The 24,609-nt window shown below is 36.7% G+C and overlaps 1 protein-coding gene across 1 annotated transcript; it reads left to right on the forward strand.

Moving 5' to 3' along the window:
- Positions 1–11,735: 11,735 nt before the first annotated feature.
- Positions 11,736–13,931, forward strand: LOC107867606 (protein FRIGIDA). Its single transcript, XM_016713917.2, has one exon. It carries the CDS (start codon positions 11,736–11,738, stop codon positions 13,929–13,931), a length of 2,196 nt encoding a protein of 731 aa, XP_016569403.2.
- The last annotated feature ends 10,678 nt before the right edge of the window (positions 13,932–24,609 follow it).

A 24,609-nucleotide genomic window follows, 5' to 3' on the forward strand; every position in this document is an offset into this window, starting at 1 on the left:
CTAATTTTTGCCCTCCGCGATTAAATTTAACCTTGAGTTTCTTCAATTTTTAATAAAATCCAAATATTTATTTCATCCAAATAAATGCGCTCTAAAATATTTGTTTGAATTAATTTTGTCATTTAAGTAACGATTATACGTTTTCGTATTTACATATACGAGATTGTATAAATTTTGTTACTTAAATGAATATTTTTAACAAAATTAAATTTTTATTGAAATTAGGCTTGAAAATTAATTCAAATTGGTAAAATCTTGATTTAAATATAATTTATTCTCCAAAGCTAATTTATTTCGAGAAATATTTATTTGATTTTATCTAATCAAAAAGCTCGGGATTAAACGAGGTATTAATTCATATTAAATTTCAATTTAATTTAGCTGATCTATTAAATTTGATCATAATTGAAATCAAATTGACCATAATTGGCCAATTGATTTCATTTTGGCCAAAAATTTAATAAGACGACTAAATCCTAAATTAATTAGGATTATTTTTTAAATAACCCCAAAACCCTTCTACCAACCCAATACCAGCCCAACCCCACATCAAGCTGACCCACCAGCTCACTCATTTCAGTGGCCCATCAACAATTTTTAAAATCCGGCCTAATTTCCTTTCTCCTTTACCCAACGTATAACAACTTTCAAAAATAAAATAAAAAAACCGCCAACATCAATTCAAATCCTAAAATTTAAATTTGAATTTCAAATTTTATACTAGATTGTATAATTTCACCCCAACCTTGTCCTTTTTTTATTTTTGAAATTTAAAATATGTACTAGACTATACAATTCCACCTCAACCTTGTCCCTTTTCCAATTTTAAAATTTAAAATTTGTATTAGATTGTACAATTCCACCTCAACCTTGTTCTTTATTCAATTTTGAATTTCAAAATTTGTACTAGATTGTACAATTCCACTACAACCTTTTCCTTTTTCAATTTTTGAAATTCAAAATTTGTACTAGATTGTACAATTCCACCTCACCTTATCCTCCAACAAACCTTATCCTCAATTTCAAACTCTCAAAACACTCCTAAGTTCTTTCTCCTACATTGGTGGATTCAAAGAATCCAATCTCCATCTTTTCTATAAATACTACCACCATTTTGATAGAAAGCAAGTCTCAAATGGTGGAAAATTTTCTTTTTGAGCAAAAAGTTAAATTTTTTAGTAAAATTTTTCAAGTGGTAGGCTAATCAGGATTCTCGAAAGATTGCTTTTCAGTGGTGATCAAGACTCCAAAGGAAGCTTGAAGTTCCGTTTTGCTGCTCCGAAAAAGATAAACACACCTTTCCTTTTTAGTTTTGTTATCATTTTTTCTTCATCTTCTTCTTCGTAGTTTTATCGTTGTAACTGTGTTTGCAGGGATTGTTTATTGTAGACGGTCTTGAAGGTCATAAGATGTTATGATATCAATATTATGACTATTTTAATGTTCATGGTATAAAAGGAGATAACATGTTTCTTTGATTTTATTCTTTGATTATTATGATTAGATCGATAAAGTTTCGATCTTTGCTTGATTAAAATACATACTCACGCCTTGTTTAAATTCGTTGTTGGTGGATATGTTCGCCTTTAGCATATAAAGTTGTTTCCTTTATATTGGAAAGAATAGTTACTATTGTTTTTTCACCTTGATAAATTAGATCGATAACGTTTTGTCCTTTGCTTGATTAAAATACGTATTCATGCCTTGTTTAAATTCGTTATTGGCGGAAATGTTTAATTTTAGCATGTAAAGTTGTTTCCTTTATGTCGAAAATGAATAGTTACTATAGTTAAGGGTCAGTAAAATTGTTTCTCAAATTGAAGTAGTGGGTTACCTGTATCTAGGAATTTGGTGTTATTTTTGAAAGACATATCATAGTGTGCGATGTTTGTGATCTAGCGATTTGTAAAATCACCGCTTAAGGTTAAAGTTGACCACTTTAACATACACATGATAGTTGGCCCATTTACATGTAGAAATTGTAATTCAAGTACTACTTTTAAGATCTAATTTCTTTACCGATCCTTGATTCTTTTGATTAAAGAGATTTTTTTCCATGATCAAATGTCACGATGAAATGCTAAGTTCTTTTGATATATGTTTGCATGTTGCAGTGATGATTTACTCATTTCATGGTCAAAATTGTCTTTGATTCTCTTATTTAGATTGAAAAATTATTAGGGTTATAGATTTTGTTGAAATAGTATAGAACTAAAATAAGAGTTGGCATAATTGGACACTTTTTCCTAGAATTAATCTTTTACTATTTTTCTATCTTGTCTTTGAATATCATTCTTCAAGCATGTTTAATATATGCTATTTACTTCACCTCGCTTATTGATTTATTTCTTGAAGTATTCTTGTGCATTTAGAGTTTCCATTATTATTTACATACTACCATGAATTTTTCTTCAAATCTGTTGATTGACTCCATTCAGTATTAAAAACTATTGTTGCATTAGTATGTCTTGTATTTCATATCTGAGATGTCACAAAAAGATTTTCTCATCTTATGCTCATTTCCCTTTTCTTTCTTTAATGAAAACGTGTCTTAGATTATGTCATATCATAATATTTGGTGCAAATATATTTGTCCAAATTTTATGCAACTAAACTTGTGGGTCAATGTCTTCTTTTCAAGGATTAGTTGATTATATTGTGCTAGGCTCGATTTTTTGTAAAATTATTTGAGAAATAGGTTAATTTTCTTTTGTTGGATAATTTGATTTGTTTTTGATATCATAGTATATTATTTCTTTATTCTTGAGAGTACTATTTTTCCATCTCATTATTTATCTATTAAGTGTAGAATTTTCGAACACATATTAATTTTTTTTAAAAATTTTTTCCTTGCATGAATCTGTTTGGGAGTCCAAATGGACTCCTTTCCTCTTGCATTTCGCAATGCGCCAATGAGGCCCACCTCTTCGAGTCAAGTTCGAAGTTTAAACTCAAAGTCGATTATATGGCGTGTGGGGTGGAAGAAGATGGAAGGAGAAGGAAAGCGAGTCAAAACCATTGATGAGGTTGCTAAGAGACTTGAAAAGTCTCAATTTTTATTATTGTCTTATTCTTTATTTATTTATTTATTTATCTAATTATTTATTTATTTATTTATTTATTTATCTATCGATTCTCGTTTCTCTCTCTCTGCATGCTCCTTCCTCTTTTCCCTTTAACGTTCATTTAAACGGTCTTGACAGACCAGTCGACGCCGGCAACGACAATAGGTAAGGCCACTCACTCTCCCTCGACCTCTCTCTCTCACCAAGTCTTTTTCTCTCCCCAGATTGGTTTGCCCTTTTGTTACTGTGGTCGCTAGCGGATTTGAGGCGTCCTCCGTCTTGACTCCGACGACAGTGGTAGAGGGAAGAACCGGTCAGAACTGGTTTAAAATAGTTAAATCAGTTGGTCAGACGCCCACCGGCGTTCAGGTTTTGGCAACATGAAGAAGAAGCTTCGGTGACTTTTCGGCGAAGCAAAGCTAACTTTTTTCTGGTGACTGTACTTTCGGCAACCAATTTCTACTTCAAAATTGCCGTGACCAGCACGCGTAGAACCCTGGTGATATCTGAACTTTACTTTGTACATACTCTTTACAGTCTAGTTCTTAGTAATTGTTACTTCAGCTACTTGTGTTTTTAGTTGTGCCCGATTTACTTAGAGGTAGATATTACTGTGTTTTTTGTGTGTACCCACGATGGGATTTCTATATGTCCCAGCGAATTCTAACCTTGAATTTTATTTCATTTCTTATTTTTCTAGTATCTGTTGTGCTTGAATTTTGGTTGCATTTTGTGCTTTACGTGTGCTTTTTATTGTTACTATTGTTTTAGCCTTTGCTGTAGTTTGTGTTAAGTAGTAGCTTGGGTGGCTTATGGTAAAATAGGGTCATGTCCTCGGGGTCTTGGTGGGCTGGGGGTAGGTTCGGGGGCTGGTGTTGGGTTAGGTTCGAGATGCAGAGTGCGAGGTATTAAGGGAGGGGATAAGAGAGTTGATATTTTGAGGGTAGGATCATGGAACATTGGGACCCTGCAGGGTAAGTCGATAGAATTAGTTAAGATTCTTAGGAAAAGAAAGATTAATATTGCGTGTGTCCAGGAGACCAAGTGGGTAGGTTCCAAGGCTAGGGATGTAGATAGGTATAAGTTGTGCTATTCAGGTAGTGATAGGCATAGAAATGGTGTAGGCATCTTAGTGGATGGGGAGCTTAGAGGGCAGGTAGTGGAGGTGAAAAGGGTTAGTGATAGGGTTATGACTATCAAGTTGGTTTTGGGGGGGTTACTTTGAACATTTATGGTGCGTATGCGCCACAGGTGGGCGTGGACGAGGAGGTGAAGAAGAGTTTTTGGGAGGTTTTGGATGAGGAGATTAGAGGTGTGCCTAGTTCGAAGAAGACTTTCATAGGAGGGGATTTCAACGGGCATATCGGGTCTTTACAGTTAGGGTATGATGATGTGCATGGGGGCTTTGGGTTCAGGGTTAGGAATGATGAGGGAGCTGCTCTCTTGGAGTTTGCGAGGGCCTTTGGATTGGTTGTAGTGAATTCCAGCTTACCGAAAAAAGAAGAGCATTTGGTTACTTTCCGTAGTAGGGTAGCCAAGACCCAGATTGACTTTCTGCTGCTTAGGAAGAAATATAGAGCGTCGTGCAAGGATTGTAAGGTAATCCCGAGTGAGAATTTTGCGACCCAGGATAGACTCCTAGTGATGGACTTGGCTATCTAGAAGGGCAAGTTGAGGCGGGGTGGGAAGGGTCGACCTAGATTTAGGTGGGGCAGTCTGACTCTGAATAGTGCTTTAAAGATAGGGGCAAAGTTAGAGGTAAATGGGGTGTGGGAGTACAGGGGGGATGTGGATAGTATGTGGGATAGGGCTGCTAGTTGCATCAGGGAGTCTGCTAGAGAGGTGTTGGGTATTTTGAGGGGTTGGTCTAGCCGGTTTCAGGGGGATTGGTGGTAAAATGAAGATGTTAAGTAGAAGGTGGAGTAAAAAAAGGCGGCTTATGGTAAGTTGGTTGAGAGCAAGGATGAAGAAGAGAAGCGGGTGAGCAAGGAAGTGTACAAGTTAGCTAAAAAAGAGGCTAAGCTAGCAGTTACGGCTGCTAAGACAATAACTTTTGAGAGTTTGTATAAGGGGTTAGAGGAGAAAGACGGGGAGAAGAAGTTATTTAGGCTAGCCAAGGTTAGGGAGAGGAAGGGTCATGATCTGGACCAGGTAAAGTGCATTGATGGGGAGGATGGCAGAGTTTTGGTGGAAGACGCCTTCATTAATAAAAAATGGTAGTCGTATTTTCATAGGCTCTTGAATGATGAAGGGGACAGATGTGTTGTGTTAGGAGAGTTGGAGTTTTTCAGGGAGTGTCGCAACTTTGGTTTTTATCGGCGTTTTAAGGTAGAGGAGGTCAGTGAGGCTATTCGCAAGATGCGAAGGGGCAGGGCGACGAGGTCCAATGAGATTTCGGTGGATTTTTGGAAGTTCTCTGGAGGGGCAGGGTTAAGGTAGCTGACCAACTTGTTTAACAATATTTTCAAGTCAGCAAAGATGCCTGAGGCATGGAGATGGAGCACGATGATTCCCTTATATAAGAATAAGGGTGACATTTAGAGTTGCAACAACTATCGGGGTATTAAGCTATTGAGTCACACGATAAAGATTTGGGAGAAGGTGGTTGAGCGGAGGTTGAGGAAGATTGTGCCTATTTCGGAGAATCAGTTTGGTTTTATGCCTGGTCGCTCCACGACTAAGGCAATTCACCTTGTACGGATACTGGTAGAGCAGTATAGAGAAAGGAAGAAGGATCTTCACATGATGTTTATTGACTTGGAAAAGGTGTATGACAAGGTCACTAGGGAGGTTCTTTGGAGCTGCTTGGAGGTCAGACGGGTCCCAGTGGCGTACATCAGAGCGAATAAAGACATGTATGAAGGGGCGAAGACTCAGGTAAGGACTGTGGGAGGAGATTCTGAACATTTCCCGGTCTTAACAGGATTGAACCAGGGATCAACTCTTAGTCCATTTTTATTCGCTTTGGTGATAGATGTGTTGACACAAAATATACAAGGCGAGGTACCTTGGTGTATGCTTTTCACAGCTAATATATTTTTAATTGATGAGTTGCGACAAGGGGTTAATGATAAGCTGGAGGTTTGGAGACAAACCCTGGATTCTAAAGGTTTTTAGTTGAGCAGGAGCAAGACGGAGTACTTAGAATGCAAGTTTAGTGACTCAAGGCACAAGGAGGAGGTGGTAGTGAAGTTGGATTCTCAGGCGGTTCGCAAGAGAGATAGTTTTAAGTATCTCAAGTCTATAATTCAGGGGAATAGAAAGATAGATGAGGATGTCTCTCACCATATTGGGGTTGGTTGGATGAAATGGAGGCTCGCTTCATGTATTTTATGCGATAAGAAGGTGCCCCACAAGTTAAAAGGCAAATTCTATAGAATTGCAATCCGACCTTCTATATTGTATGAAACGGAGTGTTGGCCGATTAAGAATTTTTATATCCAGAAGTTGAAAGTGGCGGAAATAAGGATGTTGCGTTAGATGTGTAGTTTCACAAGGGCTGACAGGGTTAGGAATGATATTATTCGGGAGAAGGTGGGAGTGGTATCTTTGGAGGAAAAAATATGGAAGTGGGGTTAATATGGTTTGTTCATGTGATGAGGAGGGGTACGGATGCCCAGTTCGTAGGTGTGAGAGGTTGGCCTTGGAAGGTTTCAAGCGGGGTAGGGGTAGACCAAAAAAATGCTAGAGAGAAGTGATTAAGTGTGACATGGAGAAGTTACAGCTAATTAAGGACATGACCCTGGATAGGAAGCTATGGAGGAAAACCATTAGGATAGAGGGCTAAGGGTGTGGATGAGGCGTAGCCAGTAATTAGGTGGACTTTGGTGTTTTTTGTTTGGCAATGTACAATCTTCTGTGGATGTCGTACCTAAGTTATTTTATCATGTTCCTTGCTTTTGATGCTTTTGTATACTGTCTTTAATCTTGAGCCAGGGGTCTATCAGAAATAGTCTCTCTACCTCTTTAGAGGTAGTGGTATGGACTGCGTACACTCTACCCTCCCCAGACCACGCTTTGTGGGAATATACTGGGTTTGTTGTTATTGTTGTATTTATTAATTTGTTTATCTATTTAATCATTTTCTTGGGTATCAAAGTCAAAGCTGTAATCTAATACAGGTGAAGTGAATTTTGGGGCCTTCAAGGTCCGAAAACTAGCTTAGAACAGGTTATGGGTCAAAAGTCCAAATGATTAGACAATGACAGGTGCCAGTGGGGCAAAAACTCAAATGATTAGATTAGGAGAAGTTATGGACCGAAAGCCTAATTAGATTAGGACAAGTTCATTTGAATGATTTGGACTTAATGACCTAAGTCTTTTAGTCTCCCCCTTTTCCCTTTATATGCTAGTTGTTTTTTTTAGTTTTCTTAGACTTAGTTAAAATTTTCGCTAATTCGTCAAAATTCGTTTTGCACAAATCTTGAAAAAAAAATTCTTGATAGATTTCTTTTCAAAAATTAACTTTTTTTTAAAAGTTAGTCAAAAAGTTATTTTCAAATAGTCCAGATAACCGCAAGTTAACTGATACTCTTGGTGCCTTAACAACCTTCCAAGATTATTAATAGGAACCACTTACTCAAAATTTCTAAACTTAAAAGATTTTTTCTGTTTTGAATTTTTTAAATATTATTTTCAATTTTTCTTGATATTTTCTCAAAAATCAAATGGCGACTCTAAAATTTTTTAAATTGTTTTGAACTTTTTTAAAGGTTTCGAAATAGTTTAAAAAGTTGAAAAATAATATTTTTCAATCCTTCGAATCGAAAAGGGGAAAAATAATACCCTTTCAAACTGGTCAAAAATTCTATATGTACAGGTATTGAGAAGAAAAATATTTTTGAAGGTGTGCAAGATCTACAATTGAGGCTGAGCTTAGGGACAACATTATGCATATGAAGATGTTGGGTGGGAAACAAATACTAAGTAAATTGATAAACTTCATTCTAGAGAGATGGAACAAGGTTTACTTTAACTTTGGCGATGCAACAAGATTTACTTTAACTTTGGCACAAGTGTGATCTTGTTGAAAACAACACGACAGAATATTTTAATGCCCGAATATTAGGAGCAAGGCACAAGACAATAATTATAATGTTAGAAGAAATAATAATAAAAATAATAAAAAAAAAGTGAGACATATGAGGGATTTTTGTGAAACTTAGATCAGTGACATTTCTTCAATGGCTGTGAAAGTACTAAATGATAATACAACAAGGCCTATGAAGTGTAACATAGAATAAAATTTTGATACAGGATATGAGATACTTGATAGAGGATATAGGCATATTGTGGATCTTCCTAGATAATATTATAGTTGTAGAGCATGGATGTTGAAGGGTATACCCTGTCTTCATGCAGTGACTGCTCTTCACCAAAAAAAATGAGAACCAATTAACGACATCTCTTACTGGTATAATAGAGAAACTTACATAAACACACATGTTACTTTATTCAACCAGTTTTAAATATAAAAATGTGACCAAAATCATAGAATATCTTTGTTATGCCACCTCCGATTAGGAAGATGCCAGATAGGCTTGGGAAGAATAGAAAGAAAGAAGAAGATAAAATCAAAAAGAAAATTGAAAAGCCGTTCAAGAGAAGGATTAAGATGTCATGCAACAATTGCCATAACGAGAATCACAATAAAAGAAAAAGTCCAAGAGATGCATCTGCTACTGGAACTAATACAAATTTTGGCCCAAGTTCATCAACTGATTCAGTCCTAAGTGTAGGTCCAAGTTTATCATCTGCTACAACATCTACTGTTGAAAAAGAGAGAGGTGCAACTGGAAGAGGAAGGGGTAGACCAAAGGTTCTATAGAAAGGGTATTTTATTTAATATGTGCATTGTAAACTAATTATACTTACCTTCTGCTAGATATTTTCTTTTCTTTCCTTTTTAGGGTGCTGACACTAACAGACTACGAATGGTTGAAATGAGAATACTTTACACACAAAGTGGATGAACAATTCTTAATGTAAGCTTACTACTTTATTTACTATCTAAATTTTATTTACTACAATCCCTATAAATGTTAATACTTTCTTCATTTAAGCAGCCTGAAATGCCTAGTGAGAGATTCAAAAGTGCTAAATCTTCAACAGTTATGATTGAAAATCGTGAATGCACATAAAAAATTAATGTGAAATGAAGATGAAAAAAGCTATGACCTCCAGGCAACTATAAAAAATAAGAGAGAAAAAAATAAATGGAGACAAGATCCAAGGCTGCACACTTGAGTCAAGAAAACTCTAATGTTCAATCTCTATAAGTTGTTGGTGTAGCATGTTAGTTGGTGTAACATGTTAGTTTTCTTTGTATAAATATTGACAGTTATGACTACATTTAAAATTATTTTTTTGGTATTTCACTGATGTTGACTACTTTTAGAACAATTTATTGGTTAACAGTCGTGTCTACGATTTAAAACAATTTACTAGTTATGATTTTTGTAGCTTTAGCTGCATTTTATACTGCAATATTTTTGGTAATTGTGATTTTTTTGTAAATATTTTTGATAACAAAATGTAAATGCACTAAGTTTTGATTAATGATTAAGCAGCTGTAAGTTTGTTGATGCTGAAATATATGTTTTTGCTTATGCAGTTGTGACTGCATTTATTAATGTTTGATTGATTATGTTTGATTGTACTTATGCAGTAGTGACTGCATTCTTAATTAATATTTGATTGACTGGTTGTGTCTTAGTTTTGTGATGTTGTATACAAATGTGCAGTTTATGCACCACAAAAAATTATAGAAAACAAAGCAAAAATTGGCAACGTTCAACCTTATCATTTCATTACACAAAACAGTCAAGGTTCATTATAAAGCTAACAATTTCAGCCCCTTACAACATAGCAAAAACAAAGCACATTAACAGTTCATCGCAACCTTTTTGGATCTTCTTTCAAGTACTTGAATTGAAATAGAACACTAACACCAAAAATAAATACACAAATGAGAGTAGTCCAAAGTTGTTTCTCCCTTTTCTTGGACTTAGCCAATTTAAACTTTCATTTCTTCTCATTTGTCTCCATCGTCTTCAAATCATCCTGAAAATTATCCAGCTGCAACTCTATTTTGTTCATGTCTATTTTGCTCTCTACAGATTTAATTATCCTAGTAGTCTTGTCATCAACTATTTTTTGTTCATAAATTATATATTTTGCAGAAGATTCAACTTTTTCCTCAAGCTCCCAATTCTTCCCAAAAATTTAGGAATAATAAATTTGGATCTTGAATCAATATAATCATCCTTTCATGGCCAGAAATCACATGATCTAGCATTCTAAAATGAATACAATTAGATTTGTATACACTATTCAAGATCAATGTTTGAATAAAAATTTACTTACCCCATAGTAAGGACAATTTCAATATCGTCTATCCGAATTTCTTGAGGTCCATGAAGTCATCAAAGACAAAAGATATTCATATTTGCATTGAACCTCTTCCAACCCATGATCTTCTTCTTGCTTACAAAGTCTACTCAAACTTATCTTAGCCATTAAAGTACCTTGATTAAGAAAAATAATACAAAACGAGCTTTAAGAGAGGTTGAACAAACACTTAGTGAAAAACAATTATAAAAATCTGAACAAAATTAAGACAAAAGAACTATATTTTCTCGCAATATAGTAAGAAATCAAACGATTAAAGAGATTTAGTTCCCAATTCTTCAAACAAATGATTTTGAATTTCAATTTTGGATGACCAATTTGGGAATTAGGGTTCTTGAGTTTGGAACTCCAAATTGGCTTAAATGAAGGTATTTGTTCAATATAACCGTTGGAGATTGTAATTTATTAATTTTTATTTTTTTTTTAATATTTATTTTTAAGTTTTAAAAGATGGGACGCGCTTTTTATGAGTGTAAGTCATGGGAAGTAATTAAATTCATTTTGATATAATATAGATGTGTAATAGATTACATTAATAATTTAATTATATCTTAAACATTTCGTGTATAGTTTAGAAGGGAAATAATGAATTTTCCTATAATCATTCTTTTCCTAATGTATATTCATTGCTCAAATAGAATTTCCTAATGTATATTCATTGCTCAAATAGAAAATCAAATAACGCCAATCCCTAATTAACTCATTGGCACAAGTACACAGGTTACTTCTTCAAATATTTGTTAAGTCGCATATGTAAATGCCCAATCTTGGGATACTTTACATTTACAGAATATATTAAGTGTTTCTTTTAATTAAAATATATAATATTTGTTTGATTTAATCCGGAGAGAAAGAAAAAAGAAAAATTCTATTTTTATTTTAAATCTGGATTTCTTAAAAAGTTTTGAACGAAAAGCTGTAGAGAAAGATAATTTTGTTATTTTATTTCATTAATTAGTAATCGCAGAATTGTTATCCTATTTAAAGTGTGATATAAAAGGTAATACCACAATTATGTTATAACTATTTCTTAGGTTGATAATTTTAAAACAAAACTTATACACCAAACATAAAGTAAAATAATCTCAGAATTAATACTGTTGGAGAAAAACTAAAAGGACTTTTTATATGCTCAGAAGTAAACATTAAGGATAAATTTAAGCCTAACCCAATACTTAAAAGGAATAATTTTATCATTTTCCCCCTTTTCTCTATGGTCAATTTTCCTCACTTTCCCCACTGGTAACTCAAATGAATAAGATGAAAAAACCAACGAATTCCGCCGTCGCTGCCGGTATTACGCTGTCGTCAGCGCCATCACTGACCACCACTCAATTAGTCCAATCAGAACCTCAACAATCAGGATTGCAACCAACAATTTCGCCGGAATCGGTCGTTGCCAATCTCCGCAAACTCTCCGACGCCCTTTTCGCGTTCCAACAATGCTTGAGTGATGTAGAACAAAGCATTGATTCCGCCCGGAGCTCAATTGACTCCGCTATGGCACTAATGTTCATTCCGCCATCACTCCCAATTCCCGAGCCAGAACCCGAACCGAAACCCGAACCCGAACCATCTTGCGAGTCTGATCCCTCTGAGGTTGAAAATGAATATGAAGATGACGTGAACGATGCTGAAGTTGCAGTGACAGCGACGGTAGCGGCAGCGCCGGCGGCGGCGGTGGAGGAGGAAGATGAGGAGCAGGAGAAGGACGAAAAGAACGAGGAGGACGAAGTGAAATCGGTTCCTCGTTCAGAGTTGGAAACATTGTGCCAAACGATGAATGTAGTTGGTTTGAAGAATTACATGCTAACGCATCTATCAGATATAGATGCATTGCGTGAACAAGTTCCTAAAGCATTGAAGCTCTCGACGAATCCAGGAAGGCTTGTATTGGAATGCGTCAACAAAGGGAGGGAGGGGTGTGTTAATAGCTCAAGGGGACTGGTTAATTTATTGGTTTTAGAATGCTTCTTGTTGATGATAGGAGAGGCCAAGGACGAGGGACGAGTAGTTAAGTTTAATAAAAGGGTGAGAAAAGAGGCGAAGCAAGCAGCATTAGAATGGCGGGAAAGGATGATATCACAAGGAGGTGTAGCAAAGGCTCTTGAAATGGATGCTCGGGGTTTGCTGTTGTTAATTGGGTGTTTCGGGATTCCAAAAGAATTTTTGGATCGGGATGTTAGGCATTTGGTTAATGGAAGTGGCGCTAGGGGGATTGCTGGTGTCCTTAGGAGATCAAGTGATCTAGTGGAAAAGATTCCGAAAATAATAGAGTGGATGTTGAAGAACAATATAGTAGTTGGGGCTGTTGATATTGCCTATATTTTTGGAATGGAGGACAGATTTGATCCTCGTGGAATCTTGTCATCGTTTTTACATAACTCTGAATTGTCATATTTGAACAGCAGTAAGGGACTTGAACAAGGTGGTGTTGTACGTGCAGCTAAAAAGAAGCATTTGTCTGATCTGAAATCTGTCAGAGAATGTTTGGAACGTCACAACATTGATCCTTCCAAACTCCTTCCTGGGTGGCAAATCGATGTGAGAATAATGAACCTGGAGAAACATATTGCTGAATTGAATATGCATATAGGTGAGAAAGAACTTACTGAATTGACTAGGCATGTAGGTGATCAGAAGATGGCACAAAAGAGAAAAATTGATGAGACTGAGTCCTCTGGTAGTTTCAGCAACAAAGAAATGAAACCGTCACATTTTCCAAATCCAAATCCATGGCCGCCTCTACAACAACATAGAGTTGTTAATCATGTTGTTGTTGATGGTGGCAACAACACCTTGTTAGAACGTAGGGGAACTGCTGGCCACATTTATAATTGTTCTCTGCCCCCCTCTGTATTGCATGGAACTGTTGCAGGCTCGATACATGAAAATGCTGTCGGCTCAATGGCAGGACCTGTAGGAGGTGTTGTGGCCGTGGATGGAGCTGGAGCAGGTAATCATACACCGGGTCAAATAAGAATTCATTCCAGTCAGTTACATGGTCCGCGTGGTGATGCAGCCGTGCATGACAGACTGGCGTCCCACACCTATGCTTATACGCCGTCATCCTACATTGAAGGATCTATGGCGTTGCCAAACACCATACCCAGCGATGCTTATAGGCTTGTACCATTCCTGGAAGGCGCTACAGGGTTGCCTAACACCAGACCCGTTGATTGTTATAGGCCAACACCATACATGGAAGGCTCTGTGGGGTTACCAAACACCAAAGCTGGTGACACTTACAGGCCTCCACCATACTCAGTTTCTACAGGGTTGCCGAACACCATACTAGTTTCTACAGGGTTGCCGAACACCATACCTGCACCATACCAGTTTGCTGATACTGCTCCAGCAACTGAACTACACCAAAGCAGTGGCGCGCGAGTAGTTGATACTGTTCCATCTGCTGCCCTTGCTCATCCTTCATCCTCCATGTACTGGAAGAGATAGTTTTGCATTGGGCTGTCATTATTTCTTCCTTAGTTTCCCTTTTTGTAGGATACCCAGTCTAGAAGCGATCTCGTGCACATGGTCTTGGAAAACTTTGTAATTCATTAGCTACTAAAAAGCTCTGGCCGATATTTGGCTTAGCATAGTGATTTCTAAATTCAACCTGGAAAATTTTCATTTGCCTGGAAAGATTTCAACAATTACAATATATAAAGAAAAGGCAAAAGAGACAAATTAATGATTGGCTTCCCTTTGCTTTCTCGTCCCTTTCCTTTCCCTCCCTAAGAACAAACATGATTTTCTGATATTTCTTTGTTTTTCCTTTCACTCATCCAGTCCAGCTGGTCACACTTGTTCCTTGGAAAATCCAAGGTCATGGGTTCAATTCTTCAAACATGCATCTTCCTCTTTTCTCAAGTGTGACATTCTTGTAATTTTCACCCGAGATTAAATTAAATGGAGAAACAAGGTTAGTGAGGATTCATATGTTGTTTGTTGTTTTGATGGTCTGTTCAATTGTTGACTGGATTCACTGTGGGCAGGCACACTTGTATATCTTGCTTGTGTCTCCATACTTAGAGTAAATGTTGGACCTGTCTCCTTTTAGTTGCTCCCTTGGTGGTATGAAATGATATGGTCTTCTTGCATTTAGTTTCAATGTCTTCAAATTTTAGATTTTCTTGTGTGGATAGTCTATCCAACGTTGTAGTTTATTGCTTGCTGCGAATTGTTTGATCTTTAACCACTCAGCCTGAGAAGTTGAGCATGATTCACATATCTATTGTCTAGAAGATGCTTTTTGTAGATGACCTTCGACTTATGAATTAATCCTTTCCACTTGGGATTTGGGAATCAATTTTCATCTCTGTTTCTTCGTTGCTTAGATAGATGGTTGAGTGTGTTATATTCAAATGCTGTGATGTAGAACAGCTTAAGGTGGGTGAGTATGTTATATTCAATTTCTGTTAGTCTTAGCATCTTAGTTTCTGAGCTTGCAGATATGCGTTATGTGGAAACCAAATTTCTGATTTGTTTTTGTTTTTGTATTTCATAGTGCAGGTGAAGTTTGACTTCATTAAGGTGTCACCATATGTCAGTGTTTTTCTTTGCAGTCCAGCTGTTGCAATGCATACAATATTTTTGCTGCTCCTGAAGTCAAAATCTTGCTTGCTCATAAATGCACCTTTTTATTTCCCGGTGGTTACAAAAGGGAACTCCGCCTGTGTGAGCTTGCTACATTTTAGGTCTTAATTAGACAGCCACAAACTAGTCAATATAGTGAATTGTCACATTACAAGATAAGATGCACTAAAATGGATAGACACGGACGGTGAGAATTTACATAAGCGGATCTCAACTTACTTGGGATTGAAGTTTAGCTGTTTGTTTGTTACAAGGGGAATGATGGGCAGACCTTGGCCTGAAGTGTTTAGAAAAACAATATTGGACCTCAGGAGTCAGGACTGTCCATAAATTATACCCTTGACCATGAAACCCACCTTTTGTGATTGTACAACATTCCAATTAGTAAAAATACATCAAAACACAACATACCCAGTGTTATCCCATGAGTAGGGTCTTGGGATCATTAGTAAAAATAATATGTAGAAATATATTCCTGCTGGTTTTGGACTGTGTAGATAACACGTCATATTTCAAAGTTGTTAAACTGATGAAAGTGATCTTGCGCTCTGATATTTCCTGGTTTATACAATGGCTGGACTCTTGATAATGAATCTTATGATACATAGGGTAGTTACTTAAATGGTTTGATTAGAAAGCTTCTTGCTTGTTGACATGTTACTTTTTTATATACTATCTTGTTGGTAATTTTTCTTTTTGATAACCCTGCATCTTATATTGTAGTATATTTACAATATTTGGTGCTTCTTGCATGATTTGACAAATTTCTTGGACCCTTTTTATCTTCTCTGGTTGGCCTGGACACCACTGTTATCTAAAAAAAATTATTCTCTGGTGTGGTAAGATCAAGAATAGTAGGTTTAGTTGTATAGATATTTATAGATGATTGTTTAACATGAATATGAATGAGAGAGCTCAGGTTCCTTATGATAAGTACTATATGGTCTTCATCTCAGTATATATTATAGGTATTTCTTGTTGTGTAACACTTTGTTTATAATTTGTTGGGAACAATATGTATGAGATAGCTTGGATTCGTTATTAGGATGGTAATTGATAAACTTCATCGTGCACCTGCTACGCTTGTTTGTTGACTATACAGATCATACAATGCTACCATTGATTTTTGTTACTGCAAATCCATGGCATTTCAGAAATCTTCTTTGCAGTAATGTAATGGTTGTAATATGAAAAATCTTGACTGCTTGGTTCTCCCCCACATTTTTTCGTGGCAGTGAATGCCAATATGACCAAGGTCTTGTGCAGGAAAGATTAAATTAAATACATTCAGTGTGAAGACACACATTGGAGAGGCTACTTATGGAGGGAACAAGGGAGGTGGATGCTAGGATACTCCGGTAAGATGACGCCTACATCAAACCTCAGCACAAAACTATGCAACATAAACAAGGGATAAGCATTAGCAAAAGAAACGGGCTACAATGCATTGAAAGTGAAAACAGACTTCCTACTTGTTCAACTTATCAAAGAGGACACATAATGCCACCCGCCTTGAGCTATAATTGAAGACTGCAATGCAGTATCTGTTGGAAGCCAATAAGATCACAATCAAGCATATTTAGAGGGAGGCAAACCAATGTGCAGATCATTTGACAAGTTTTAATAATCTTGGAGAGCGCGGTAAAGAAAATAGAGCTTCTTCTATTAGCATATTTAAGCCATGTGGCTAATGAAAGAATTTAAGAACTGTGGTCTGTGTACTCAATTTTCCAATGTAGCAAAAAAAGAAAAGAAGAGAGAGGGTATGAGGATTGCCAAGTGTTCAGTAAACATATGAGAATATGATTAGATTACATCTCTGATCAACCAAGGCAGTGAGGTACTCTTAACAATCTAAGTGATAACTAAGCCTGAGCAATGCTGCTGTTTGCAAATTAATCATCTTCTAGATGTTGTTACAAGTGTCGAAGGCAGTCAGCTTTAATGGATCAAACTCGAAATTTTCAATTGCCTTGTTGTCTCTCTCCACAATATCTAGGGATTGGTCAAGGTGAACCGATTTGCTGCACAATCTTGAAAAACACACAAGGTGTAACAAGAAAGGACTCTCATAAATGTTAGCTTAGCAAGCAAAGTAATTAGGATACGCGGCCTGATATTTTGGATTGATCATCCAAGTCGGGGATGATATTTGTAGCAGAGGCACACAGTGATAGCTTCATCCTACAAAATAAGTGAGGAAAATGGCTAGAAACTAAGCACATACATTAACAGCCCTTAAAGAAGTAACAGAGAAGAAGCATTACAAAAAACAATAGCTGGAGAGAGACAAGGAAAGATCACTAAAATGTTATTTTAACAAATTAACAAACATCAATCGCAGTACAACTTCAAAAATAAGCATCTTTAAAAAAAAAAACACAGAAACTTTCTGGATAAAAACACAGGCATCTTTGCAACATGATATTCTGCAAGAGGTAAAGCTGCAGAAGAGGGCGAGGTTCTATTGAACAGATGTCTAAGTTTAGCTAACATAACGGGCAACAGTAAAAAATTTCATTTTCAAAAGGAAAAGAAAAGAGTGATGACGATAAATTGTAATTCAGTTACTCATGTTTGGCCTGGTGCAAAATTGCTCCGTCTCTCGGGTCTTGTTTGGCTGTCCTTAACGTTTAATTTATGCTGATATGGCACGTGTTAAGAGATCTTCTGAAATAGACTTGAAATATCACAACCTTCTTGCATTTGATGGACAATATGGAAAGAGAGGATCTTAGTGTTTTGAGAACATGATCGAACCCATCAGCAGCAAGAGGCAAAACACTAGGTGCTTTCTTCTCATTTGTCCAACCCTTGGTTGAAAGAGTTACCGGTACATACACTGGGTGAGAGGTGAGAGGTGAGAGGTGCGGGGTAAGCTGGTCTGGACATCTCAATGATTAACCCCCCAAAAAAAGATCACGTACAACTATTTATGACTACTGTATTTTTGGTGCTTGCTGAATGATTGGATAGTGGTCAAACCCCCAGAGTTCATTAATGCTCTTCAGAATTACAAATCTGTAGACGTAGTTTTGTCGAATATCATACAAATGGTGGTTACTGAAAACAGCATTTGAAATGTACTCGTGGCGTAACCCTGGGGATTACTCTTGTTGTACAGTTTAAGCACCTTCATGGTGCTATTTAATATTGAATTTTTAAAAATCAATGATGATGGGAGAGGCCAAGGACGAGGGACGAGTAGTTGAGACTGATAAAGGGGTGAGAAAAGAGGCGAAGAAAGCAGCATTAGCATGGAGGGAGAGGATGATATCACAAGGAGGTGTATCAAAGGTTTATGAAATGGATGCTCGGAGTTTGCTGTTGTTAATTGGGTGTTTCGGGATTCCAAAAGGATTCTTGGATCGGGATGTTAGGTATTTGGTTAATATAAGTGGCGCGAGGGGGTCCTTGGGAGATCAAGTGCTCTCGTGGAAAAGATTCCGAAAATAATAGAGTGGATGTTGAAGAGCAATATAGTAGTTGGGGATGTTGATATTGCCTATACTTTTGGAATGGAGGACACATTGGATCCTCGTGGAATCTTGTCATTGTTTTTGTTAGGAAATAATATTTCTCTACAAACTCCTGGAAGTATTTATTTTTGTAGTAGAAAAGTCTTTTTGATTAAAATAAGGGGTGGTTAGTAAGCCACATATTTACTTAGTATTGTGTGAGATATTTTGCTTATTTGTGATTGTAATCCTCACACACACACGCGCATTGCCTATGTAATGATCTATCAAGTGAAATAAGGAGAGTACTCAAAAAGTTTCAGTTTCTTCTTCCCTGCAATTTTCTTGTAGTAATTTATAGCTACATCTTTTTTACTATTTTCAGCTTGTAGCCTTTACGGTTCTTCTTGCCTTTCTTGTGACATGGTATCAGAGTCTATTTCTTAAGGGATCTGAATCTGATTTTTTTGATTAGCCCCTCAAATTTCTGATTTTTATTGAATCTAGTTGCTGAAAAAACATAGCACCAGAAAATCAGCCAACGACGGGTCCTTCGATCTTTTCTGGGGAGAATTATCATATTTGGGCTATCAAAATGAAGGCTTATTTGAAGACTCTCAACTTATGAGATGTTGTTGAGAGAGGAGAACCTACTGTCCATCCATTGAGAGACAATGCAACTCTCAATAAAATTAAAAAGTATGGTGAGTTGGTGAATAGATCTCTAAAAGCTCTCACTTGCATACATTCAAGTCTTACGAAAGTGATGTTTACGAGAATTATGATTTGTGAAACAGCCAAAGAAGCCTAGGATAAGTTGAAGAAGGAGTTTGAAGGTAGCAACAGAGTAAGGTCTGCTAAGGTCTTAACTTTGAAGAGGGAGTTTGAGCTCTTGAAGATGAAAGACTCGAATAGTGTGAAAGAATACTCTTCAAAACTGATGGATATTGTCAACCAAATAAGGATACTTGGTGAAAACTTTATAGATTAGAAAGTTGTAGAGAAGCTCATGGTCAGCCTTTCGGGCAAGTTTGAATAAAAAATCTCAGCTATTGAAGAGTTTTGTAACTTGACTACCCTTTCAATTGCTGAGTTGATCTCTAAATTGCAAATCCAAAAGCAACAGGTAACTATGAGAAGTGAAAGTGAAGGGATAGTTCAAGATGCCTTTCAAGTAAGCCATAATTCAAGCAACAAAAAGAAGGCAAAAAAGTCTTTGCAGACCACTTTGGAGAAGTGAAATCTGGTGGATACCAAGATGAATCATCGAGAAAAGAAAAATTCCCACCTTGTGATATTTGTAAAAAGACAAACCACTTAGATAAGAATTATTGGCAGAAGTCAAAGAGGACTTTTATTCAATGTAGATATTGTAAAAAGCATGGACACATTGAGAAGTATTGCAGGCAAAAGCAAGCTCAAAATGGTCAGTCTTCCCAACGAGTAAATTTGGCGAAAGATCACCAAGTTGAAAAATTAGAGGAGGAGGTATTAATGGCCTCGCACACATCGCATGTTGATCGATATAATTGGTATGTCGATAGTGCGTGCACAAGGCATATGACAATTGATGAAAATCTGTTTGTTAGCTTGGACAGATCTGATAGGACCAAAGTGAAACTTGGAAATGGTGCACTAGTGCAAGCTCAAGGAAGAGAATCAGTGTAATTTCCTACGGATAAAGGTATGAAAATCATACACAACGTTCTTTTTATGCCAAGCTTGACTCAAAACTTGTTGAGTGTTGCTCAGCTGCTTTATAATAATTATTCACTTAATTTTAAAGATAAAAAATGTGTCATTTATGATCCTAAAGGATGCGAAGTAGCTAAAATTAGCATGATTGGTAATTCCTTTCCAATTTTATGCTATTCTGCTAAAGTTGCACTTTCAATATTGAAATGAGTGATACTTCGCTTTGGCACAAAAGGTTTGGTCATTACAACCTTAGTTCATTGGTGTATATGCAATCCAATGGTATAGTGCTTGATGTGATACAAGATCGACAAGGAAGACACTAAACAAACACTAAAACAGTCCACAATTTGAAGAATCAAGGACCTTTTTTGGTGACCACTCCCGGATTCAACAAATAAGAGCAAGAATGAAGAGATTACAAGGTGTTTAACACACCAAGGCAGCCAACAACCAAACTAAGTTACAAAACAAGAAGAAGAACACAACAATATTGTAACAACAACTCACGGCTTCCCTAGAAACAAGAACAAACTAGTACAAATGATTACAAGAATAAAATGAACAAAGGATAGATAATTAGACCTTGGTTGGTATAATCTTAAGAACCCAAGAACATGTGATACTCTTGGACCCTTAACACTACACACAACAGTTAACCTAACTCTTACATTGACACAAGAGGGACTTTACCTCCTCTAAACACCAACGTCTCAAGCCATGAATGCAGCACTAGTGATTCCACACTAGTATCAACCTAGTTTAGGGTTGCCTCCTAAGAAAAAGAGAGGATATTTTTTTTAAAATGTTATACAACTTACAAATATCATCCAAGTCTAAGACAAAATGACCTACAATTTTCTATTTATACTAGGTTACAACTAGAATACAAAATAACCAAAAGGCCCTTTAATGAAAAACCTCAAAATGCCGCCCATGGAGTGTAGTGTAGGTTCGGTTTTAGTGTGTTTTTTAGGCCCTCTTCTTGAATTTTTCTTGCACACTCCAAGCCTCAGGTTCATTACACTTTCACACGTCTATCCTCGTGGTCGTACTTGTATCATCCTACCCTTCTTGAAAAAGAATTTGACCTCGAATCCGTACCTTGCAAAATCAAGAGAAGACAAACAAGCACACATCCTCATGACATGAGGGGTTAGGGTTAGCAAAAAAATAACACATCAATATGCCATGCCGAGGAGGAACAAACTTAAAGTATAGCCACGGGTCCTTTGTTTTAATCATGAAAAGATTAGTACGAATGCTACAAAGGAGGTGGCTCGGGCAAGCATCAATACAAAATAAAAATAGGCCAAGAGTAATCCTTTCCAACCCTAAGATGGTACCGGGATCAAATGGGTGGAGTAAACAAGGACTTAGGCCTCGGCCACTCTCACTTTCCCCTAAGGTGCCATCTTCAAAATTAGGCATACCTTCTATATCCCTATGGAAAATATCATAAGCACAAAGAGGATAAAGAAAGGTGTCACACGAGTCAACTCCAACTATAGTCTCCTTATGCATGTACTCACTAGTTTCAAGTCCAACAACACTAGTAGGCTTAACATAGAAAACACATAAGGAAAAAGTAGATGGAATTTCTAAGCATGCAACACCTTCTTTTTCAAGAGAGTAGTCCCTACATAGACATAAACCATCATGGGCAGCAAAGGGATCACAAATAAAACCATCTTTACCAAGACAATCACAATTCAGGTTTCCTAAACAATCAAGCACGTCAAGTTCATTTCCACCTGATTGATCATTGTCCATAACCTCACTAGTTGTTGGCAACTCATATACCAATATTGTAACAACCCGATTTTCTGGAACCGGAACGTCACACGATGCTCATGATCCTGAAGGACCACAAGCTAACCCTCTACTGATATCCATACTTGGACACTGCATAATATAGATAATAAATGCGGAAACTGGCCATAAGGTTCAAAACATCTAAAAATACTCAAAATTGAAAACTGAATACTGATACATCTGTCTAAAAAGCCTCAAAACTTTCTGAACTGTGGAGCTGTTGGGACATGTCCCCAACTAATTCCGTCTACTAAAAATAAACTAAATCTGATGTGATAATAAAATAAGGATCATCTTTGATTGAAGAGGACTCACTGCTATGTCTACTGCTGCTGACTGAGACTGAACTGCTAAGGGTACTCTAGATCTCGTGCCTCTGAACCTATGGTGTGTCAAATAAAACACCATAGCGCAAATGCGTCAGTACGGGAATATACCAAGTATAAAGATGAGGTAAGGCTAAATACAAGGGTTTATGCATGAACAATTACTTAACTGAATAATCATGAGAGTAATGAATGAGAACACATGCATGAATGCATAAACCATAACTGAAATTATCGTGACTCAAAATACTGAAACTCGGATACTGCTCTACTAACATCTGAACTCATTACTAATACTGAGATACTGAACAACTGAATCTTCTGATATTGATAACTGAGTACTGAAGTTGAGATCAGTCTTATTTAGCGAGTGATCTCAAAAACTGATGATACTGAAACTGATTAACTGAATCTACTCATATCAGTGATTGAAGGTAGAGCTTACTACTCTCGACCGACTGAATCTAAGATCAAACCTCTCTAACGAATGATCCCAGAATCTACTATCAATGATAAGAAATGATTATGTCCAAGATCAAACCTATCTAGAGGAAGATCTCTAAATCTGATAATGAGAATACCCAACTAAATCTGAGACTGAGATCAAGCCTATCTAATGGGTGATCTCTGGATCTGATAATGAGATTACTCAACTGAATCTGAGACTGAGATCAAGCCTATCTAATGGGTGATATTTGGATCTGATAATGAGATTACTCAATAACTTTATATGGGACCATGCCTATCTAGCGGGTAGTCCATGAATCAATGAAACTATATGAGTTCCTTACTGAGATAGATGATTGTATCTGACAGTCCTAATTTTTTAGTTTTACTTTGAAGATTGATACTGAAACTACAACTATGGGAGTGCTCACTTAATCGACATACCGTGAATTTAAATCGGTGGGGTCCAACCTATAACCCCAGTTGGAAGGGTATCAATACCGTGCCACGGGTAAATACCTCTCTGGTCAAGCCTCTCTAACGGCTGACCCTCACAGGAAGTCAAGCCTAAGGCAGTATAATAGTGACTCCTGCATCCTGCATTGACTACACAGTTCTAGAGTTTAGGGCTTGCTCCTAACTACTCTGCCTCTCTAACGGGGAGCCATTATCCCTGCACTCGCTCGGTGCTAGCTCCTACTCCCAACTGAAAGACTCTGAACTGATTCTTAACTTAAACTGAACTAAATCTGATACTAATTATATTTCTCGACTGATCTGACTGAGTTAATTTGAATTCACTTGGTTTCATAACTGACGGAATACTACTGAATCTCGTTATCTGACTGATGATACTGTGTTCTGGACTGAACACTTGAATACTACTAGATCTAAGCTGAGTACTGAACTGAGGCTAGAATACTAGCGATACTAAGATTACTGAGATTTCTTAAGTTTTGTATCTGTCTGAGAGTACAGAGTTCTATAACTCACTGAATTCTGAAAATCATGGCTTGACTGAGATTATCGTGAAAACCAACACGAGCTCTAGACTGCAGCTAAATTATCGGGTATAAATACCCCCAGATTCGATAACATCAAAGTAAAGCATAACCATTCTTGAATTATCAAGACCATGGACATTCATTCACCATCACAATCACTAAAGCATCTCTTCAAGCATTTAGAAATCATAAACATGTGATAGTATGGGGAGACATGCTATTGGCTCATACTCCATTCAACAAGGTCTTGCATCAAACACTTAGCAGGTATTAAAGTCTTAGCATGTATCGAAGAGCACATAATTGGGGGAATTTCAAGCTATCATGTCACAATTTATTCACTAAGGCTTTTCAACAAACACTTGGCATGCATAAACTTGCACACAATTGGGAATTTCTAGTCAACATGCTATAATGGCTCTAATTTCTTCACCTAAGCATTTTATCAAAAATATGGGGAGCATGCTTTGCTTATTCAACAATTTCTACACCTAATTGACATGAAAACATCACTTAACAAGCAACTTGAAGAGGTCTTATCATGAACACCACATAAATATCACACACTAGGGTCAAAGCTTGAAACCTCATAAACAAAACATGAATTAAAAACTCAATAATAGCATGAACTCCAATTTCAATTCATATGAATCATGAAAACTCGTAAACATAAGATCCTTGAAATTTAGAAAAGGGTTCTTAAGCTTTTTGGATGAAAGGGACCCAAGAATCAACATCTGCATACCTTAGGAAACTCTTTCTTGAAGGCTCTTGGAGAGATTCTTGCTTT

Source organism: Capsicum annuum, chromosome 4, assembly GCF_002878395.1.
Source record: "Capsicum annuum cultivar UCD-10X-F1 chromosome 4, UCD10Xv1.1, whole genome shotgun sequence".
In the NCBI taxonomy this organism is placed as follows: Eukaryota; Viridiplantae; Streptophyta; class Magnoliopsida; order Solanales; family Solanaceae; genus Capsicum; species Capsicum annuum.